This window comes from Elaeis guineensis, chromosome 14 (assembly GCF_000442705.2).
Source record: "Elaeis guineensis isolate ETL-2024a chromosome 14, EG11, whole genome shotgun sequence".
In the NCBI taxonomy this organism is placed as follows: Eukaryota; Viridiplantae; Streptophyta; class Magnoliopsida; order Arecales; family Arecaceae; genus Elaeis; species Elaeis guineensis.
In genome coordinates, this window is record NC_026006.2 from 56,902,841 (window position 1) to 56,927,839 (window position 24,999).

A 24,999-nucleotide genomic window follows, 5' to 3' on the forward strand; every position below is an offset into this window, starting at 1 on the left:
AAGATAATTAGAAATAAAATTAATTATTTATGATGAATTTTATTCATTGCTATTATTTAATTAAATATTTTTAAAAAAATCAAATTTAAAAAAGTATTAGCTATGTAAATTTTTCATCGTAAATATCATAATTTCTGACGTAAATTTTTATCACTAATAATATTAAATTAATAGCGATGAAAATTTTCATCGCTATCAATTTAAATAAAAATTTTTATGAAACTTAAATTTAAAAAAAATTAGCGACGTAAATTTTTCATCGCAAATATGGTTATTTACGATAATAAAATATTTTCATCACTATTAATTTAATTAAAATTTTTATAAAAATTAAATTTAAAAAATAGTAACGACATAAATTTTTCATCATGAATATCATTATTTACGATGAAAATATTTTTATCGCTATTAATTTAATTAAAAATTTTTATAATAATTAAATTTAAAAAAATATTAGTGACATAAATTTTACGTCGTAAATATTTCAATTTTTGACATAAAATTTTATCGATAATAAATTTTTAATTATTTATGATAAAAATATTTTCATCATTATTAATTTAATATAAATTTTAATATTTTTAAATTTATTAAAAAATTTATTTATGACCAATTTTTTGTCGCTAATATATTTTTGATGACTAATATTTTGTCAAGAATAATTCCATTGCTAATAATTTATAGATTTTTTTAAAAATAATTTATGAATATATATATATTTAATTTATATTTATAATATTTTTTATAAATTAAAATAAAAAATTTACATAATAATTCATAAATAATTTTATTATTTTATTATATTAAATTAAAATTATAAGAGGTCTAAAATAAAATAAAAAGCTACACAAATAGGCCGTCAAGTGTCAGCATCTGTAGAAGGAGAACGGACTAGGAAAGGGAAGTGCTCGGATGAGCTCGAACCGGTCTGTTGCTGTCTCATCAGCTGCATTATTTGCTCCATCTGCGTCATCCACTCCATCATCTAGATCTGGAGCCGCTGATACTTATCGACGCGTGCAGTTACTTATCAGCTCGCTGCTCAGTCTGTCTCTGACCTCCATTAGTCGAGCATCACAGGTAGCATGGATGTCAGCCCTGGATGAGCATGAGGATGAGAGAGCAATGATCCCATGCCTTAGACTCCTAACATAATAGGATCTCGTACGAAGTACCTGATCACAGATCTCGTCATCTATGGGTGCGATCGAGCCTCAGGGATAAGCTGAGATCTGATGTCTATCATACGATCCTAAAAATTAAAGTTATAACTTTTTTAATTTTGTACTAAAATTCAAATCGTGAATAAAAAAATAATTGAAAAAAATTTACAAACAGCTCCTGGCTCTCCGTCATCCACTCTCCTGACTGTCGCTGGTGGGTCTGCTGGTAGATATCGATCATATCAGGAAGCTCACCAATCTCTTAGCATCTCTCTATAATTTGAGAACAATTAATTAAAAATTTTTTAAATAGTTAGAGAATTATATACTAATTAAAATTACTTACCATCTGCTCCATGTGACGAGCGAATGACCTCGAACCCCCACAATATGATATGGTCTGTTTAACCTGATTCGCAGTGTTCTGGCACATCTTCTCTGTACAGTTAGCAGTCAAATTAGTAGGTAACAAAATGAATTTAAGAATAATGATTCAATCATTAAACTCTAACAAAAAGAAGTTTACATGTGTAACATGATATGTCAGATCCTCGTAATGCCGGCATATAACAGTCCAATCATCCATAGTGATGCTGTCATAGGACCGCTGGCCTGCGCGCTCTCCATGATCCTACATCAATGATACCAATGCTGATGGATGTGGTGGCGATACTCTTTGAAACGTAAAATAAATGAGCATCCACAACTCGCCGCACATGATCCTCCTTAAAATATAATATCAAATACATCCTGTCAATAATAATATTAGAAGAATATCATACAAATTAAATATTCACAGTATAATTTATTTTACTTATAACTAGATGTAAGAAATCTCTCTCTGAGTCGGTACAATGTGACGTCAATCAAAAAGCATCATGGGAGCATAGCTGCGGCATATAATGCCCAGCTCGATCTGCCACAGCTTGCACCATCTCCTGATGGGTCTGGTGTAGCCGGGTGGTATCTCGATACGAAGACACTGTCCCGAATGCTCGCATCTCCAACGCTCTAAAGCGAGGTTCTTCGATGGACTTCGCCCTCACCTCACTACTAGTGGAGACAGGTCTGAAACAATAATAAATAAATCATTAGTATAATAGATATCCAAATAAAAAAATCAAATTTTATTATATAAAAGTATAATAATACCATTTGGATCTGCCTCACTGGGACCTGCCAGTGCAGGATCCTCTGGCGACGGAACTGGTGCGGCAATGAAAATCGGTGAAGGTGCCTCAGCCTCGGAGTAGACTGTGAATGCGAACATCGTCGTCCATCTCTGATGCCATACCTATAATTCTTGACATATAAATGAATATAATATGAAACAATAATAATGAAAAATAAACTACATTCTAATGAATAGAATTATATCGCATACCATCATAATGCAAAGAAATAGATCTACTTATCAAAATTTGTATCTTTCTCGATAGTAGATCCTCCTCCGAATCACAATAATCGACATATGTGTAAATCTAGTCCCGAGAACCTGATGATTTTTTATTTTTTTCTAAAATATTTTTTATTTAAAAATAATAAATAACTTTTTATATTTTTTAAAAATATTTTTTACTTAAAAATATTTTTTTAAAATATTTTTCTCCTAAACGAGCTCCGGACTTGACCTCCACGACCCCGCTCCCACGACGCTGGGTCGTCACACATCCCGCACCACTCGAACTGATCCCAGCAACCCTCACTCCAGTGGCATCACTGCCGTCACCCACCCCTCGCGAGCCACCCCCCACGATGCCGCCGCCCTCTCCGACCTCCTGCGATCTAAATTCCAACTCGGATCCTAATCAGATCCCATCTAGATCCAATCTGAATCGGGTCTTGACCTAGATCCGACCTCGATCCAATTCGGATCGTGATCCAGATTTAATTTTTATTAATCAAAAAATAAAATATTTGATAATATTTTTATTTTTTATTTTTTTATTTTTTTATTTTTTTTTTTTTTTCATTTTCTTTCATTTTTTTTATTTTTATTTTTTTCCTTTTTCCCCCACCGTTCTCTCTTCCCTTCCTCCCTCCGTGCCGTCACCCACCCCTCCCCGACCAACCACCTCCCCCGTCACCCACCCTCCCCGGTCGACCCACTCCGCGGCCCGTGGCGCTGTCGTGTCACAGCCAAGCCATCCCCGCCCCATTTTGCCCCCGTCGCCCCTCGACCCCATCTCTGCCAGCCAACCCCGACTCATGGCACCGATGGCTGCCCACGGCCACCTCCCTGCCCCATCTCACCCCCGATTGCCCCAACCCCATCCCCACCCCTGTTTCACCTTCGGCTGCCCCCAGTGGACGAACCTTACCTCCAGCGGACGGCAATGGTGCGAATGGCAGATGGCGGTGGCAATGGTGGAGACGGGCTCGCCGGTGGGAATAGAGTGGGGGAGAGCACGGAGAGGGAGAGGGAGAGGGGAGAGCACAGAGAGGAGAGGGGAGAGGGGAGAGCTCGGCGAGAGGGGAGAGCTCAGGGAGAGCACGAAAAAGGAGTGGGAAGATGAAGAGAGGAGAGGAGAGAGGAGAGGGGGGAAGAGGATTTCTCGCGAAGGGACATCGAATTGAGTACATTAAATGCAGAACTATTAGTGACAAAAATTTTCGTTGCTAATAAAAATATTATTAACGATAAAAAAATATTTTCATCTCTAATAATTTTTGTCAAAAAAAATTTTACTAAAAAATTTTTTCATCAAAAAAAATATTTGCAACAAAAATTTGATTTTGTTAATAATATTATTAGCAACGAAAATTTAATTTTCATCGTCAATAATTTTTGTCAAAAAAAATTTCCATTAAAAAATATTCCAACATAAAAAATTATTGATATAAAATAAATAATTTCATCATTAATAAATTTATTAGCAATAAAAATTCAAAATTCATCGTCAACAATTCTCATCAAAAAAAAATCTCCACTAAAAAAGTTTTCATCTAAAAAAATATTGACGATGAAAAAAAATTTAGTTGTTAATATGATTATTAGCAACGAAAATTTAGTTTTCACCATCAATAATTTCTGTCAAAAAAAATTTCCTACTAAAAAATTTTTTCTAAAAAAATTTCGTAAAAAAATTATTGGTGATGAAAATATAAAATTTCATCGTTAATAAGCTTATTAGCAATGTAAATTCAATTTTTGTCACCAATAATTAATTTCTTTACTAAAATTTTTTTTCAAAATTTAAAGACTATTAGTGACGAAAATTTATTTTACGTCGCTAATAATTAAATATCTTTTCAATAATAATTTCATAAAATATTAATTTTAGATTTTTTTCACCAAGAAAATTTTCCATCCAAAAATTTAACAACAAAAAATGACATTAAAAAAAAATATTCATGATGAAAAATAAAATTAATTTTTTTTAATATAAAAAATTTTTGATCTATAATTTTTTTAAAAATAATTTTATCAAAAAAAATAATTTTTTATTAATAAAAAAATTTATATAAATAGTTAATTTATGATTTTTTTTAAAAAAAATTACGTACATAAAAAATATAATTTCGATGAAAGTTCAATTTACATCGCTAATAATTATTATTAGAACAGTTCTTCAACTTCTACAATAGAATGGGTACTATGGAAGATCGATAGCTTTGAGGTCTTCGACCTTCATGGAGCTTGTCTTCTTCTTAGAGTCTTCATTTCGAAAGTTGGAGTACGAGAATATCGTAAAATTATGTGAGTATCAAAGATATAGTAATTAACCAAAATCAAAGTAGATATATGGGTAGTGCAAGTTATGTAATAAAACACAAGCTCATATTTATGTTTTTCATTACTAGGAAGATGAGTGCTCGTATTGTTTGTCTTCTCATGATTGAAACTTTTATAGAGATACATTTGAGTGTCAATCAATGCGGAAAGCGATCGTGGAGGCTCCTTTCATGCAGCTTAAGACAGACACTCCACAGAAAAATTCATTGATATCACTAGTAACAGTGACAGTGATTAATAGATGAATTTTACGTCGTAAATAAATGTATAGCTCATTTCATTCAAAAGAATCTATTCATTCTAATTCGCGAATATCACCCATTATCATATGATTTTTTCATATAAAAAGTTCGATCTGGATCATAATTCATATTTGCTTCTTTACCACGTAAAAGGACAAAAGATATATATAGCTGCTACAAGAAATAGATGCAGTTACTTTACACAAAATCAAAAATTTAAATTTTATAATTTTTTAAAAATTTTAATTTTTTATATATTGACAATGAAAATAATTTCATCGTAAATAATGTTATTTATGGTAAAAAATTTCATCGCAAATAATAAATTTTGATTTTTTTTAAATTTTTTAATTTTTAAGCATTTGCGATAAAAATATTTTCATCGTGAATAATCGAGTATTTATGATGAAAATAAAAATTTTATCATAATTAATTATTATTTATGAAAAAAATTTTATCACAAATAATAAGCAACTTTTGATTTTTTTAAATTTTTAATTTTTTTAAGTATTTATGATGAAAATATTTTTATCGTGAATAATAGAGTATTTATGATGAAAATAAAAGTTTCATCAAAATAATTATTATTTACGATAAAAAATTTTCATCACAAATAATAAGTAACTTTTGATTTTTTTTAAATTACTATTTTTTAAATATTGATGATAAAAATATTTTCATAGTAAATAATCGAGTATTTATGATGAACATAATTTTTGATTGCAAATTCTCAATTATTTATGATGAAATATTTTCATCATAAATAATCTATAATTTTTAATTTTTTAATATCTATTTTTTTTTTAAATATTGATGATAAAAATATTTTTATCATAAATAATCAAGTATTTATGATAAAAAATATTTTTGATCATAAATACTCAATTATTTATGATGAAATATTTTTATCACAAATAATCTATAATTTATAAATTTTTTATTTTTTTAAAAATATTGATGATGAAAGTATTTTCATCATAAATAATTGAGTATTTATGATAAAAATATTTTTGATCATAAATACTCGATTATTTATGATGAAATATTTTCATCATAAATTATCTATAATTTTTAATTTTTTTAATTTTTAATTTTTTCAAAATATTGATAATGAAAATATTTTTATCATCAATAATTGAGTATTTATGATGAAAATTATTTTTAGTCATAAATACTTGATTATTTATGTAAAATATTTTATCACAAATAATCTATAATTTTTAATTTTTTTAAATTTTTTATTTTTTTAAAATATTGATAATAAAAATATTTTTATTATAAATAATCGAGTATTTATGATAAAAATTATTTTTGATCATAAATACTTGATTATTTACGATGGAATAGCTTCATCAAAATAATCTATAATTTTTGAATTTTTTAAATTTTTTATTTTTTCTAAAATATTGATGATGAAATTTTTTTATCATAAATAATCAAGTATTTATGATAAAAATAGATTTTCATCATAAGTAACTAATTATTTATGATGTAATATTTTTATCATAAATAATCTTTAATTTTTAAATTTTTTAAATTTATTATTTTTTTAAAATATTGATGATAAAAAAATTTTCATAAATAATTGGATATTTATGATAAAAATATATTTTTATCATAAATACTCGATGATTTATGATAAAAATTTTTCATCATAAATAATCTTTATTTTTTAAATTTTTTATTTTTTTTCAAATATTGATGATAAAATATTTTCATTGGGAATAAGATTATTACCAGTGAAAATATATTTTCTATCATAAATACTTAAATTATTTATGATAAAAACTTTTTATCATAAATAATCTTTAATTTTTAAATTTTTTAAATTTTTTATTTTTTTGCAAATATTGGTGACGAAATAATTTTGTTGGGATTAAGATTATTGCTGATGAAAATATATTTTTCATCATAAATATTTAAATTATTTATGATAAAAATATTTTTATCTTAAATATTTAAAAATTTAAAATTAAAATAAATGATATATTATTTATGATAAAAATATTCATCATAAATATTTGATATTTATGATAGAATTTTTTTTCATCGTAATATTAAAGTATTTACGATGAAAAATTATTTTTATCGTAAATATATTGTTATTTACGATGAATTTAATTTTTCATTGTAAATACTATTATTGGTAGCTAAAATTATTTTTATCGTAAATAATTCTATCGTAAAAATATCTTTTCTTGTAGTGTCAGTTCACGCTGAGCTCTTCAATGCACTCAAGTCATTAATCATTTGATTAAAGGATGGTAACTTTGTTGAGGAAAATATCTCATGATCTGGTCTACAATAAGTCTAGAATGGATTTCAGGATGATGAACGGAATCCAACAAGTCCAAAAATAGTCCAAACGAAGTCCAAATGGAGGAGATACATACAATAGAAGGGCAGCATAGAGGCTGGCACGGCCCACGGGATGGCGAAGGCCGGCGGCGGGTCGACAGCGGCACAGCTAGGGCCAACGGACGTGCATGCATGCGGCCCAGCATGCTAGTGGGCCCAGTGCGGGGGAGCGCATGGGCCAGCACGGGCGTGCGCGAGCACCGCCCAGCATGGGCCCGATCCCGAGCGCGGGCGTGCATCCCACTTTCTCATGCAGTCCATGCATGGCCATGGATCAGGAGCATTTCCCACTTCATTTCTTGCGGTCCATAAGGGACTTCTATGGACCGAGTGGCTTGTTGTGCGATCCGATGGCTGATTATGGCTTGCGAGCATGATCTGAAGGCTAGGGACGCCGTTTAATGCAATCAAAAGTCCTAAGACATGCAGGACATGGGCTGGACATGATTTTGGGTCTATAATCAACCCTGTGGCAAATCGAGAGCTGTGTGGTGGTAGCAGTAGTCGGCAGAATCTGAAGCAATGGACGGCAACAGGCAGCAGCAGCCTGAGAAGAGTTGGCAGAGAGCAGAGATACAAGGATATCTCAAGTAGATTGTCAGATAGTGATTATTTCAGGGGTTTAAAGGATCTCTTGAGTTCTAGTGAGAGCTTTATAAGAGTAGCTTCTAGTTGAGAGAGATTGTGTATAAAGATTGAGAGTGTGAGGATCTCCTCTTGTATTTGTTCCTTTCTTATAGTGAAGCTTTGCATGCCCCGTAGAGGTGAATCTTGGACTGATCCATGTACTTGATTTTTTTTTCTTATTTATATTTATTTTTTCTTCTTTCTTTCCTTGCTAATCGAGTGCAACGTGAGTGGTATCGAAAAAATCCTGTGGTGGTGGTGTTTTGGCTAGACATCTCCAACAACTGATATCAGAGCTTAGGTTGTATTAGTGCACGATTGCCCAGATCATGACGGTGTTGATCGAGATTGAAGAAGATGGAGACAATAAGTTCAATTAAGGTGGAGATAAGTCAGTTTGATGGTAAGAGCAATTTCTCCCTCTGACAGTCGAAGGTGAAGGATGTGCTCATCCAGCAGGGGTTGAATCGATACTCTCTTGTGTAAGGAGATGTCGACTACCATGGAAATGATGGTTTGGAAGCAGCTCCAGATGCAGACAGTGAGCACAATCTGCTTGTACTTAACAGATGATGTGGTGATCCATGCACTTGACGAGACTTCTCCGACGATGATGTGGTCGAAGCTCGAGGAGTTATATATTGCGAAGTCCCTTACCAATACTCTCTTCCTCTGGAGGTAGTTCTACTAGCTGCGAATGTCCGAAGGATAGAGCGTGCAGGAGTATCTAAACAACTTTCAGAAGATCCTCACCAACCTCCTCAGCATTGGTGAAAAAGTAGAGAAGAAGATCAAGGCATTGGTCTTGCTATCATCCCTTCCTCCCTCTCTCGAGTCCTTAGTAATTGCTTTTCTAATAGGAAAGAGCACCATTAAGATGGAAGAGGCGACTTCTGTACTTCTCCAGAATGAGGTTCTCAGGTGGGAGAACTGGACTTCGAGTCCAGGCGGTGACTCAGTTATGGCGGTGACTGGAGGATGTGGTGGCGGAAGATGAAGCGACAGAAGATCACGAGGTGGGCGATCTAGAGCCAGGATGAGGGACTATAGCAAGATCAAATATTGATGATGTGATGAGTTGGGGTATCATGTCAGAGATTATCCTCAACTCAACAATCGAACGATAGCTACTATGGCGACGACTAGTAGTGACACTGAGATCGTTGGTGCACTTATGGTCTCAGATGAGGTATCTACTCTTTTCTAATAGTGGATTTTAGACTCTGCTTATTCTCATCATGTCTGTTGCAAAGAGAAACTGTTTGAGTCTCTGGAGAGTAGTGAGGGCACTATTTGCTTACCGACGGATCGAGCTGTGCGATCAAGGGCATTGGGACGATCAGCATAGAGCACATGATGGAGCAGTGAGGAAGTTAGGTGAGGTCCGATACATATGCGGTTTCAAGAAAAATCTAATTTTTTTGAGCAGACTAGATTCAACCGGCTACAGATGGAGAGTTGATGGAGGAATTCTAAATGTCATGCATGGCAATAGGATCGTGATGAAGGGAAAGCAGTATGGAGGATACTACCTCTTGGTAGGGAGCCCAGTGCGAGGTGGAGCTCCAGAAGCAGATGGATCAGGTATGAGACGGAAGATTCGGAAAGATGACAGACGACATCACAAGATGAAGTTCTTATTACTGCAAGAGACTACCTCGAGCAGGTCTCAGGTCAAAAAGGATACAGCACGTGATAGACATGGGATCGAGCGATCGGCTCGACTCCTATATTGGTTCATCCATGAGCAGCAGGTGTTTGCTCCAAGATATAGGGGTGAGAGATGAGCTCTAAAAATTATTGTGGAGGCCAAATATCGAGTCGAGATGGATATTATTGAGGAAACACCTCAAGATTCTATCCACAATAAGCCCAGAATAAGGTCTAAGACGATGAATGAAATCCAACGAGCCTAAAACCAGCCCAAATTGAGTCCAAACAAAGGAGATACGCACGATAGAAGACCAGCACGAAGGCTGGTGGCGGGCCAGCGGATGCATGAGCGTACGTAGGAGTGCATGGCCCAGCACGCTGGTGGGCCCAGCATGTGGGCGCGGCCCAGTGTGGGCATGCACGAGCATCGCCCAATGCAGGCCCCACCGCGAGCGCAGGCATGCATCCCGCTTTCTCACACAGTCCATGCGTGGCCGTGGATCAGGAGTGTTTCTTGCTCTATTTCTTGAGGTCCATGGTGGACCAACGGTGTTTCGGAGTCGTTTCTCACGGTTTATGAGAGACTTCTGTGGACCGGGTAGCCTGTTGCGCAATCTAACGGCTGATAATGATTTGTGGTCATGATCTGAAGGCTAGAGATGCTGTTTGATGCGATTAAAAGTCTTGAGACATGCAGGACATGGGCTGGATGCAGTTTTGGGGCTATAAACAACCCTATGGCAAACCGAGAGCTATGTGGTAGTAGTAGTAGTCGGCAGAACCTGAAGCAGCGGACGGCAGCATGTAGTAGCATCTTGAGAAGAGTCGGCAGAGAGCAGAGATACAGAGATATCTCGAGCAGACTGTCAGACAATGGTTATTTCATGGGTTCAGAGGATCTCCTGGGTTCTAATAAGAGCTTTGTAATGGTAGCTTCTAGTTGAAAGAGATTGTGTATAGGGGTTGAAAGTGTCCTCTTATACTTATTCCTTTTTCATAGTGAAGCTTTTCATGCCCCGTGAAGGTAAACCTTGGACTGATTGATGTACTTATTTTTTTTTTCTCTTATCTTGTATTTATTTTTCTTCTTTTTTTCTCTTGTTGATTGAGTGCAATGTGAGTGATGTCAAAAAGATCCTATGATAGTGATATCCTGGTCAAACATCTCCAACAAACTTAAGTTTACTAAAAACAAAAAGGATGGTGACTTAAAGTGGTCTACAAAGTCAGCCTTATCACTTCTAACCGGCATGCTTCTCCCTTGGTACCTGCACCGAGGGATGCACAAATGACGGGTTGGATCTCGTTTCACTGGGCTTACGGCTAGATGTTTAGTAGCCTTCCCAAATGAGCCAGGATTAATTGCATGAGCTTCAGATGCCACATATCTGGTAGATGTTTCACCCTTTGAAGTTTATTAGTCTACATCTCCAACTCGCTTGTTTCAAATTTTAAGAGCTAACCCGAGAAAGTAGACAAAATGTGTGGATCATATTATTTGCAATTTCCATTCAGTCATTTCCCGTAGATTTTACCTTGTGACAGGAATGAAGTGTGTTTCCATTGATCTTGGGTGACATGTTCCAAAGAATGCTACAATTCCACAAGCTTGTTTGACGTAATACATATTTTATTAAAATTGTGAGAGTCCATATGGACATATATATAATTTTACATCGATTATGTATTAAATATATTTTAAATATTTATATAGGATCAAAAAATCAAATAATATCTTCTAATTTATCTTCTGGATAGAATCCTGAATTATTATAAATGATATCAGATCGAGTGGATTTGGTCCATGTAAATCGGAGGACAATGCAACATAACTCCATCAGGGTAAGGAAGATAAGATTTAAATAGAGAAAAGATGTGATGATTCATGCAGATATATATTTGTCCCATATCAATTATGTACTGGATAAATCTTAGCTACTTATATAAAATTAAAGAATCTAAATAATATCATCTGACTGATCTTTTAGATAAGGTCTTAAAATATTATAAAAAAAAATTAATTGATTGGACCTGATTTAGGGTGGACCAAGGATAATTAATATGTTTTCCCTCTTTAACAACATGCACGCATTACCGTATATTTAATACTGTCGCTCCTTCGTAATACATGCTATGATGTATTTAATGCCTTCTAACAAATAAATTACGCTTGGTTCATTGTGAACCAGGTCCAATCAATAATTTCTCATTACAAAAACAGTAATCCAATAGGGCATGCATGATTTGGTTGCCGGTACCGACAATTTTATATATTAGAGCAGGTGCGCACGTGTTGTTGAGAATAATAAACATCTATTGTGATGATCTCGTGGTGGCAAGAACGATAACAATGTAAACACGGCCGCTAGTGTCAAACAACGCGGCCACGAGTGTGATGATCTATTGCGTTGTTTGTCTTGAATTTTTAATTACTTTTTTTTTTTTTTTTTTTTTGTGTAAGAACAAGGAGCCTAAGCTGTATTAATAAGAAGGTAACAAAACTTTTATGACATAAGATAAAAAGAAACCATATCTAAAGCTATTTTATATCTAAAGTATGTTGTATGATCATATCTATGGATATTCTATAATCATATCCATAGTTTAAAAAAGTAAACTATTTTTTAATATATAATCTGCAATACTTAGAACTAGTTTTAATAGTTTGCAATGCTTCGCCCTAGTTGCACCGAACTTACACAACAAAAGATTAGGTAAAGCATGGCATGGGTGCGTGGATGAGTCCAGTACATGAATTTACTAGACTGACCCAGATTTTAACAAAGTCCAACGTCCTTGGATTATTTATTTCGTAAGAAACTACCAGTTCACATTATTTACTTCATAGGTCACAGTTGCCGAATGAACATCTTATACTACTTAACACGTAGCCCCCAACTGTTGGATCATTTATGTCAGACCAAGGATTTAAAGATGCCCTGGTCATGATCTCTACAAGACAACGATGCCCATTGCCGAGCTTTGTGAAAGCATGGGCTGGCATCTCCCATGCTGAACTCACGTTACATTACTCTTGGATATGGCCAACAGAAGATATATAATTCCACTATTTCGAGGGTGGATATACAAAGCGTCCTGCTGCATCCTTTGCTCATGGATATTTGGCGCATGGTTCTCCATTTAGTTCAAAGTAGATTTCTTCTGGCCATGGGCAACCATACAATTAGAGAGTATTATGGTGGAGAAGAAAAAATATTATTAATTTTATATTAATTATGAATCAAAAAAAATTTTGTTTTATATAGAAAGATATGGTTCGTGAGATATTTTTTAAAAAGATAAAATTGTGAGCTTATAAATGAAATTATACTCGTACTTTAAATATGATTCATATATCGTACCCCCACGCAGAATCTCATGAAGGGTTATGGTTGCACACATTCCTTCACGCCAATTCATTGTTGGATCACCCACTAATTGCTTTGAGATTTGTGCGATGGGCAACCCAACGGTGGATTCCCGCGAAGCAAGTGAGCCCTTCTTTCGCGGGAAAGATGCAAACCTATCCCTCCCTGAATCCACCGACCCTGCGATCCAGAGAGCAGCCATCCACCGCAACTCATCGGTCATCATTCACTACCGCTTCGTGGTCACGACGCTGTCTGACATAGCCAGCAGGGGCAGCCTTATAATCCAATCAGCTCCTAACACGTAAAAATCCACCGGTGGGTCCCACGTGCCCCTTACCCGCTGACAGCAGCTGATCTTTGTCAAAGGCCGAGGCCTGACCGGGTGGGAGCCCGTGGCCTTCCCGGTGCAAGTCAAGAACCAAGTCTTCCCCCGCTGACCGGCTGCTCCCGGTGAACAGGCCCCCTCCTTTCCCTTCTTAACCCTCGGCCCCGTCCAGCGGTGTTTCCCGGTTGCACGCTTTTACTCCCGGCGACCACCCACCGACTCGTCACCTCCAAACCATCAATGCCGAACGAGACTCCATCCCAACCGTCCATGACCTCCTCCTGAACCGGCCGGTCCATCTCTGGAACGGACTACCGGGTCCCATCTCTCCCTCAGGTGTCCACGCCCATTTAATCCGTAGTCCACACCCGCGTCCGTATGCGTCGGGCCAGCGTCATCCTCCCCATCTCTCTCCGACACGCCAAATGACCAAAATATTTCTCTACCACCCCTAATCCACCAACCTACCCCTCTACAGTACTTCACTGCCGAAGTCCCAAGTTACCAAAATACCCCTACCGCCGACAGCCTAGTTTCTCAAAGGACGCAGCGGATCCGCTGAGCCCCATAGAGGGTATTGACAAGCTCCAACAACGTATCATCATCAGCCACGTATGCTGCCCGACACAGGCGCATCCGACCCGTGCTCCACGAGGCGAATCATTCCTGACAGCATCCACCGGCTCAAAGATGCATGCCGCGTCAGCAACGAGGGTAATTCCGTCTTATGGGAAATCGAGCAGTCAGGGTATTTTGGTAATTGTACATAGGGTAAGCCTAGTTTTTTATTTTTTTTTTTGAGAAATTACCGTTCGAGAAGGGCAATTAACAAATACCGATTTTCCCCTTTCCTTGGCGGGTATTAAACACAAGAGGCGAGAAGGACCGATGGAGAGAGCGAGAAAGATCAGAGCGCTTTGACAACAGGGAGGAAAGAAGCTGCGAGTGGAAAGAGAGAGAGGGAGAGAGAAAACAAAAACCAGAAAAAAAAAAAAAAAAGGGAAAAAAGAAAAAAAAGGGGGAAAAATCGGTGAACACGATCCGAAGACGAGGGGAATCGATCCTTTTTAAGGCGTTAATCTCTCTTCATTCGGCCAATCGCGCTCGATCGGGGCGCTCCAGAACATTCGGGAGGCTTCTAGAAGACCAGCACGCACGTCCATCCGCGTCCTGGCATGGAGCTGTACGGACGGAGCCCCGCAGCGGAGGGCGCCTACCCGGATCCCGACACCGGTTTGGAAGGTAGTTGCTACTTCTTTTCTTAGATATTTTCCCTGATTTTTTTCCCCTATTCTTTTTGGATTTTTTTCCTTTGTTTTTTGGGGTGTAGTGGGGTGGAAAGGTGGGGGAGTAGTTAGGGTTTAGAGTGAGGGGATTGGGAGTGGAATTGGGCTGATGAGAGATGGTGGTTTTCTCTTGTGTTGATCTCTGTGGTAGAATCCATGTGGAGGTTGGGATTGGCCGGCGGCGACTTACCGTACCCGGAGCGGCCCGGGGAGCCCGACTGCGCCTACTACATCCGTACCGGATCGTGTGGTTATGGCGAGAGGTGCCGCTACAATCATCCCCCCGATCGTGGAGCGGTAGGAATCCTTGGACCTTCCCCTTTCAATTGATTCAACTAGGTCTCACTGTAGTCTTTTCAATATTATAAGTTATGTTGCTTGCAATGTGGGTGGTTTTATCGCTTTTGAGTTAATTTGACAGTAGGTTTAGTTCTTTGATTACACTTTTATTTTTGAGCTATTGAATCCAGCAAGATGTGAAATTTCCATGCTTCATAGCTTTTGCAAACAATTGGGTAATCTTTTGCTGAATTTATGGTATGTATGATGCCTTATCTAGCTAGCCAGATCTGGAAGGACTGGAGTAGTGGAGTATCCCGAGCATGTGGGACAACCTGTATGTGAGGTAGGCATTATATTGTTTTCAATTGTGGAACTTGGCATGTTAGCTTAATCTCAAACACCATAATTCAGTAAAACAAATTGAAATTGGACCATTATGAAGGTGAAATTTGTGGTTTAGTGGATGCCAACCTTTTACATGATGTTTTGCAGTACTACATGAAGACTGGAACTTGCAAATTTGGTTCTACATGCAAGTACCACCACCCGAGACAAGGTGGTGGATCTGAGCAGCCAGTGTTGTTAAATTATTGTGGATACCCATTACGGCCGGTTGGTGATTTTTTTTGTTTTCATTCTAGATTTTTGTTGATTGCTTTATTCTTTGATTAGCGGGTGTTATTTCATTATTTTCATTTAGTTTGGTCTTACATTGCTGATCTTAGTAGTGGGGTTACAAAATGTAGGGTGAGAAAGAATGCTCCTACTATATGAAGACAGGACAATGCAAGTTTGGTTCAACCTGTAAATTCCATCATCCACAACTTGGTGGTGCCTCAATGCCTCCTGCATCTATGTTTTATCCGACGGTGCAGCCTCCTTCAATTCCTTCACCTCATCAGTATCCACCTTTGGCCAGTTGGGAAGTTGGAAGGCCTTCAGTGTTGCCTGGAACATACATGCCAGGATCTTATGGTCCCATGTTGCTTTCTCCTGGAGTTGTTCCAGTTCAGGGTTGGGGTCCCTATCCGGTTTGTAAAATTCTCTTGCTGCATAAGTTTGCCTTCTGCTTATTACCATGTAAAGTGATAAGAGAGTGAACTTGAGGTATCTTACAGTGTGCTCTTCTATATGAGCAGGCGCCTTTAAGTTCAGTAGTCTCTCCAGGTGGGCAACAAACTGTTCAAACAGGACCTTTGTATGGGCCGTCTAACCAGGTAAATACTTCAGTCCCTGCCTACCAAGTGCCATATACCTCGTTCTCTTCCTCAGCTGGGCCTTCAAGCAGTAGTGAGAGAGAACAAATGTTTCCAGAGCGACCTGGCCAACCTGAGTGCCAGTTCTACATGAGGACAGGGGACTGTAAATATGGAGTGACATGTAAATACCATCATCCACGAGACTGGAGCATACCAAAAACAAACTGTGTGCTCAGCCCTCTAGGCCTCCCTCTTCGTCCGGTATGCATCTCCACCTGTTGTTAGTCTCTTTTGCAACATAAAATATTGGGCTGGTTCCCTAATATCTAGAATTGAAAATGTTATCTTTTATTTTAAAATATACTGACTGGGATGTGCAGGCCTATTTGATACTTGCATTTGTAAGAGTGCTTAAGCTAAAAGTTGTAGTACAACGTGTAACTTTTATTAAATCTTGAGCAGGCTGAGAATTCGTTATTTTCCTAGTACTCTGCATAAAAGTTTCTGGGGTATTAAACATAAATCAATTTCCTCATGGAACTTATTTCCTTTAGAACATCTAAAACTTATCATGATCAAGGGGTATGCTATTAGGTAATATGAATAATGTACCTACTATCTAGTAAGAGGAAATGCTTGAGGCACATATGCGCATCTAGGCATTTAAATTCTCATTTCAGTTTGACTTCATTCCCTTCCATTATTGCTTCACTCTGAAGGTTAAATTAGGTCCATTTGTAGGGGGAATCCTATCATTTCTATAACTGATAAAATTCTTGTTTTCAAGAATTTTGAATTGCATTATATTTTTCTTATACGGACAGTTCTTCCTCAGCTACCTCTAACTAATAAGCTCAAATTTGTGAAAGGACACATATAAATTGGCGAAGGAATGCAAAATTTTGTGATAAGAGACATAATTTGGAGAATGATTGTCTTCTTATAACCAGAGCATTTGTTTATTGCTTTGCATCCTTTGAAAAACTCGTAGGTTTGACTTGAAAGTGGTGATTAGGAATTTAGATGAGAGTAACAGTACATTTGAGAGTTCTAAATCATATTATCTTGGATGATTTAAATGAGATTTTCACTGGGAGATGACCCTGTGAATATTTGGCTTTAAAAATGGATAGGCATGCAATACCAAATCACTTGTGTGAGATGGCCAGTGGGAAAGGAACCCTATTTGTGTTCATAAATTTGAGATAAAAAGCATAAGGACTTTGTAGATGAAGAGGTGTTTAGAGGAATTGTTGGTTTCTCTGGGATCTTAACTAATAATGGTGAACTTGCTGACATGAGATGCTGGACTTAGCTTAATTAATTACTAATAGGGTGGAAGAGAGGTGTTTTATCTGTCTGAAGCTACAGGGAGTTCCGTGATGTGAACAAAGAGAGATTTAAAATGAAGTGGAGAAGTCTGAATTAGGGGGATTTAATTTGCATTTTAGTTAATGACTTGGCACGTTATCAAGGACTATGCAACCAAAAATTTATGGATTTCTTTATGATTGAACATCCTTAAAAGGAGCAAGTCGGCAAACCATTCTTGTTGCTATCATTTGTAGAGCAGGCAAATACATTTTAGGATTTAAGACCCTTTAGCATTATAAATGTATTTCTAGAAATCATAGCGTTTTTATTCAGTGAATGTTTATCAATACTGTCATTCTTATTTCTTTCAACCATCAATACTCCAAGAAAGTCTTAGTTTGTCTAACAAGGTGACTTGAAAATTTTGTATGACATTGTGAACTAGAAGCACCTTTAGTGTATTGCGACCCAGATGGGTTTGAGGAAGTTCAGCTGGTTGAATAAAATATTTGTTGTCATTGTCAATTCTATGCTTAATCTTTATAGACATGCAACAGCATGTAAAACCAAGTTTTTCTTGGAGATCAGTCTTGATGTTATTTACTTGCTAAACCAGGTATGAAGATTGAGCTAATTATATAGAAGATATTGTCAAACATGTCCTTGTGAATTTGGTGTATCGTTCTCTTTGATTGAAGGGAATCTAACACCATTCCCAACCTTGGTGTTGCCCAAACCAAAGGAAAAAAAAAGGGAACTCATGAAAAATTCAATAAATTTAAAAGTAAGCGACTGATTTATATGGGTTTTTTAGTGATATAATGAGGAAAATTCATTTGAACTTGAGGGATTTCAGGTAGTTAAATCATATCATTGCTTTTTATGAGAAAGAATAATGTTAATTGAAGATTGCTTTCATGTGTCATACTAGAAGCGAATATGTGAAATGCCAAAGCTTAAGCTAGGCATTTCTCTTGTTATGAGGCAGCTCCTAACTGCATAGGAGAGAAATATAACTCAATGCACTCAAGTAATTCCAAGAAAGTTGAATTCTTATGGCATGCCACATAGATGATTATAATAATTTTCATTATTTTGTCCCAATACTTGTGCACAAAAAGTTAACAAGAATTCCTTTCATGTTAACTTGTTTTAGCTAATGATACTTCCATATTGATAAACATGGAGATGTTAAACTTAAAAGTCAAGGCTCTCAAATGAGTGGTTTGTCTGTGAGCATCTTATGCTGGCTCAAAATTTTGCTTGCATAAGTTTGAAATAGGAATAAATTATATTGTATATTAAAAAAAAATTATTGTGAAATTTTATTTTTAGTTATAGTTAATTAAAAAGTTGATATGATTTATATAAAACGAATACATTTCAACCACTACTAAAATATAAAATAGAAATTAGCTCAATATATATATGTGCATGTCTATATGTATGTGCATATGCATGTCTATGTTTATGTTTTTGATAGTCATGTGGGATGCCATTCTCTCATTAGATCTCTTAAATGAGCTGTTTGTGAGCTGCTCAACTGTGGCTTGGAACTCATTGAGTCGGCTTGTTCTCAACTTTACAAAATGAGTTGTGCTTCAGCTAGGCCTAGTTTGCTCAATCTTGGCTTGTTTACAGAGCTATTAGAAGCCCTTTGGTTAGTAAAGCTGGTAAATTAATAGTGCATCTATGATTGTTTTAATGAATAATAGCGCCATACATTGCATGATATAGCAAAATATTTGTCAAGAATTACACATTCCTAGACAAGAGGAGAAAGCAAATTTTACAACAAATAAAGATGGCCCTATCAATGAAGAATGGGCCATATAATTTCTTAGGGACTTTTAACATGAGCTGTGTGAGTTGGAACAGTAGAAGATGGTCACAATCAAGGTGTGAGTACTGGTTTTGGTACCCATACCGGCACCCAACCAGTATAGGCTGTAGTGAGTGACAATACATTGCATTCCTTAGTAACTTGGTACAGGGTGCGCACCACTTACCAATTTCCTGGTATTCCAGTGTGGTAATTAAGGTAAGGAATGGTACCCAAAGACTTAGTCTCCATCAAACCCAATGGAATGTGTGGATCCAAAGCGCAGTACTAATTAATGGAACAAGCTATGATTTTCTGCTAGCAGATATCACACAAGCATGAATAAATTATGGAGCATATAATATTCTTTCAAAAATCATGGAGCAGATACAACATGCACCTAAAATCAGCCCATTTTTGAAAGACTAAATAAGATATTTTTTAATATAAGTGGTTGTGCAAACTATGGTTTGAGCTAGAAGTTTTTGTTTAAGGCTCGAAGGTGCTGTACCTGCTTTATAATCTCTTCAGTATCCTGCTACTGTACATGCTTCCTATGTGGGTTTTTTAATTTAATATTTTTTGAGAACCTTGCTTTGCCAACTCCCACACCTGCATATGCTTTTGCAGCCCCTTCTTGTTTAGGTAATAAAGCTTTATCAAATGCAACTAGTTGAAGCTTCATCTTCCAAGTTGCTGTTTCCAGTGGATTAATAAGATGCTGTTGTATTGTCACATAATTTTTCTTGTAGCATGCACAGATTTCACAAAATATCTCATCTGCAGTCTCCACTATCCCTAATCATTTGCTTCTGTCATATCTGACATTTCTTGTCCTGCTTCCCGATAATAGATGGTACTAGTACGCATTCTTATGTCCTGAGACCTATGAATTCTTGTTACCTTGCTTAAGAAATCTGGATATATGACTTGCTTATTGACTGAAGCCTTTCCGTTATGTTAATAATATGTTCAATATCCTACTTGTTAATGTAGTCTTTATTGGTGAATTCTGAAGCAAGGTTTGGCATTTCGGTATCAGACCACATACCAGTACCATACTAGCATCATGTCGGTACACACTGTATAGGGTGGGCTCAGCATACTAAGACTCAGTATACCTCCTGTATCGAGTATCGATTTGGTACCAATATGGTACGGTATGCTCAGTAGAGGATGTTATACACCAGTATGGCAAACCTTGTGAATTTAAAGTATAATGGACTTACATATTGTTGATTAAGTATGATATGGCATGCTTTTCAAGCTTGAAAGAATTTTTTTTTTTCATGAAAATTAGATAATACCATTTTAGTTAGATCTAGGGATTCTTAGTAAGATGCATTTGCTTATTACAAGTAAAGAAGAATATCTTATGTCGTTCCACTGCTAATTACAGCCATAAATCAACCTGTTGCCACATCAGTCATTTCATGGTAATGCTGACCAATTACTCTTGCAACACATCACAGGGTACAGTTCTAGCTTCATTGACTAAACAGCTATTTCATTTTGATATCATCTGCATCTGGTTCAATCTTTTTTTTTTTCTCTCTTTTAACAATCTCTGCTGTCGAGAAATTTTTTTCTAACCTTAATTTTATAATCAGTGGCTAGAGCTTTCATTTGGGACTTTGTGATCGAACAATACCTGGTTAATCCAGTACTCTTTTTTTTTTTTATTTTTTTTATTGTGTGCACCATTTGCTCGTTTGCAAATTGTTGGCATCTATCATGGCATCTGATTATAAATTTGAAAATCCTTGAAATTTCCTGTGAGATTAAAAGATTCAAGATGGATTACCTGTTGTTAATGGGTTACTGCCTCATGTAAGAAGTAAATTGTTTATGCTCTGCACTCCATTGATGACCTTTGTGGATGTGATTAGATTTGTCAGGTCAAATAAAAATTGATGCCTTTTTTAACCGAATAAAACTCAACTAATTGATGTGGTCGAAGCAGCATTGTACAACTGAAAATTTCATGTCATTTGAATGTTTGTTTTCTGTTATTCTGATTGATGGATATAAAATACACTCTCTAAGAGAGAGATTGTACACATGGCAAAACCACCTTTCTTGCCAAAAAAGTATGCCTCCACATAGGTCATCCGGTTGAACCAGGTTGTCTAGTTCAAAACACTGAAGTAGGGGCATTGATCTTTTGGGCTTGCTCGACTGTTGGATCCTATGCTTTAACATGAACTTCTGCCTGTTGGATGCTAGCAATTCATGTTAAGATTGGACACAGCTACATTGCAGTATAAAGGGCTTTATCTAATCCCCAACCATCTCTTTGAAGAAAACCTTCAATTCTCTGCTCTTTTAAGTTTCTCTCTTGTCAGCCCCTAGAATGCTCTCCTCTCTTACTATGTTTTATCTCGAGGCTATACTGGCTAGGGAGCAGGCTGGTCGACAATGAAGTGTTGAAGTCTCTCCCTCTATGTACCTTAAATTGCAATAATGACTGAAGGCACACTGTCACTTTTCTTAATGAAAATTGCATAGCAAATAAATCTATAAATTGTAACTTGTCTTCAGAATTTTAATCCATGGGAAAAATTTCACAGTTAATTTTTCGGGCTTTTGTGGAAATTTCAGATTATTAAGCATGTATACTCAGGATCTTCATGATAGTATGTTTGTGATTTTTGGAGAGCTCTCTCCCCTTTCTCTCCCTATCTCTCTCCTCCCCTCTTCTCCATATAATCTTGTTCATGACAGTAACAACATTTACATGCGTGGGCTAGCTAGCTTGAGTCTGGTTTCAGGTTAGCTCTGGGCCATGTTGGAGCCCAATATTTGAAGACTGGATGATTGTAGGACCAGGTTTGAACTTTATAATTGCAGGACAAATGGGGGTAGAATCAGGCTCAAATGAATGCTTATAGTTCTAGGTTAGGCATGGTCAAACTGTGGCTTAAGCCTGGCTTAACCAGTTGGCACACATTCAATGGAGACATCCTTTATGCAGGTTGCAATACTATTATTTTGTGAATCATATATGAATGTCATACTTTATCGATTCATATCTTTTTATGATTTTTTTTTTTTTTGAAAATTTTGAGGTGTTCAGGAAGACTGATTTCTCTACAAACTATATTGCCTGAAGTATTTAAGGTGAAAGAAGATCCCTTTTTCCATGTAGAAAGTAAATTGGTGAACATTATTAGCAAACTTATGAAATATCCAAGCTTGTATTGAAATAGCAATGTCTAACACATTCTTTATTATCTTGAAGCTTTTCACTATTTGCTTCCACAGGGATTTATTTACTATGAAAGAATAGGTGATCCTGGCTACTATTTTTTGGTTCATTATATCTATACCCACAAAAATTATCTCAGTTTTCAGTTTCTGGGACGGAAAAATAATGCACTTCAACAATTTTCTATTTATTGTGTTCTATTGAAAGTTTTATCCTTGTTTGGGCATGATGGAAGACAAATATGATCCCAAACAAATAGTAGGATGAGAAACTTGAGACTATGAATCAGATCTCTTTTTTTTATTTTCTTCTTGTGTGAAGAAGAACAACTATTTAGTTCATATTATTTTTCCAATTTGTTTTATATTGTTTCCTGTCTTTTAATTTTATTTAGTTTCTTTGAAGGTTTGAAGTTTTTGTTCAAAAGTATAAATTTTCCATTTCATTTAGTTTTAGGTGATCTTGAGCTCCTACAGATGGCGATTGCTAAAAAAAATGAATACAGAAACATGATATTTAGAATGAAATATGCTAGAAATTTTTCAGCATAAGCTGCATCGATTGTGTAGGTTAAGAAACGTTAGCGTGATATGATGTTATATACTAGTGTTTCATATAGTAGTGAACATAAGCAATTTAAACAATTAATGATCCATTTATAGCAAGCTCTATGTCACCAAAGAAAAGAAATCAATAACGTACCGCAAGCTTCTGTTATACTGCCTCTAAATGCAGGTGAAGTTTCTCACTTGACCATTTGTTTTGCATGAAACATGTATACTGAAATTGTATGTTGGGCAACATTTTCCTGGATAAGTTGTTATTTCCTCTATTCTGAATTCATTGTAATGTATTTCCCATATCCTTGTGTGCGAGCAATTATCTAGTTTATTTTAGTAAAGCGAGTAACAGAAGTTGTGTAGCTCCTGTAGCAAAATCTATTACTTGATACAAGAGCAAAGAGAGCTTGGAGAGTAGCTTAAAAATAAGTGCAGTGATTGTTCTTTCAAACTTCTAATGTCATGCTTAGAATCCTCTTAGGCGAGAGAACATTTTCTGTAATTCTTGCATCAATGAATCCTATCTGTTTAGATGCTTAATTTGCTCTCTGACAATTGCACTATTATTTTGCATTGGCAAGATCTTACAGAGTGAAGATAGAAAAAGGTAACGAAGAATGTGAAAATAAATTGTCAACAACAATAGTATAAAGTCCTGCGTCAAAACATCCCTTCTTTTGTCTTTCAGAAAATAAGGTTCCTTTATGTATGACTTCTATAAAATAATCTGTTCCCATTTGAAGTGTTTATTGGTGCTAGAATTTTCTTTATTATGACAATAGAGTTATTCTCTTTATTATGACAACAGATTTATCATACCTTTTTTTATTTTGTTGTCATTATTAACTGAGGGTTGTAATAGTTTCATAATTGTAATGAATGTCTGATTGTTTTGACAGGGGGCTCAGATTTGTGCGTTCTATGCTCAACATGGAGTATGCAAGTTTGGGCCGACTTGCAAATTTGATCATCCAGTTGGAACGTTGAGCTACAGTCCCTCTGCATCTTCCCTTTCTGATATGCCTGTTGCTCCCTACCCAATTGGATTCTCTGTAGCGACTTTGGCTCCATCCTCATCATCTTCAGATCTACGGCATGAATTCATTTCTAGCAAGGAGTCTTTCTCTAGCCAAATGCCACTATTTGATAACACATCTAGTGGTTCTGTTGGTTCAATTTTTTCAAGGTCGAGTTTCCTACCCCACACCCTCATTCAACCACAGGCTTCTATGTCGAGCAGCAGCAGCAACACAGCTCATGGTGGTGAGATCTCTAGTTCAAGCTGAGAAGATCTGAAGGATATTCTTTTCAAATTTTTCTTCAAGACTAGTTTGGAACTCCAACACATTTTACATTGTTCTTGACACGAGTGAAGATGCAATATATTCATGTATTGTTTCTTCAGGCTCTCCATTTCAATTCTTCCTTGTTTCTATCATCTCTTCCAGTTCTATCCCATGCTCTGAATAGCCCTTGTTCATACAATCTTTATCAGCCCAACAACCTTTCCCACTCAAATAAGCTATAGCCAACATAGAAGAGGCATAGCAGAATACTAGGGTCTTCCACCTTTCCTTCCAATAACTGCAACAGGAAGCCCTTAGATAAATTAGATGCCAATTCTGTCTGCTTGCTGTTGTCATTCATGCTTTGATCTTTTTGAAATGAAAAAGGATCATACATGTCATGGCTTCTCCCCTACCCTACTTTCGTCAACAGTTCCAGCTTCATCTCCTTTTGGTTATATAATTCTTCACAGCAGGCTACCAGTTTCTGGCTTTTAAGCAGGTCTGCATGTGTAGGGCTGCCAGGTTTTGCCTCTTCCGGTTGACCAGGTTCTTTGTATCTTTTTC

General features: G+C 36.1%; 1 protein-coding gene across 1 annotated transcript; it reads left to right on the forward strand.

The window, feature by feature from the left end:
• The first annotated feature begins 14,488 nt into the window (after positions 1-14,488).
• On the forward strand, positions 14,489-24,655 carry LOC140853706 (zinc finger CCCH domain-containing protein 5-like). Its single transcript, XM_073248550.1, has 7 exons — positions 14,489-14,717; positions 14,913-15,058; positions 15,321-15,386; positions 15,536-15,655; positions 15,790-16,074; positions 16,183-16,503; positions 24,046-24,655. The coding sequence occupies exons 1-7, from the start codon at positions 14,651-14,653 to the stop codon at positions 24,430-24,432; spliced, it is 1,392 nt and encodes a 463-aa protein (XP_073104651.1). The 5' UTR covers positions 14,489-14,650; the 3' UTR covers positions 24,433-24,655.
• Positions 24,656-24,999: the final 344 nt, after the last annotated feature.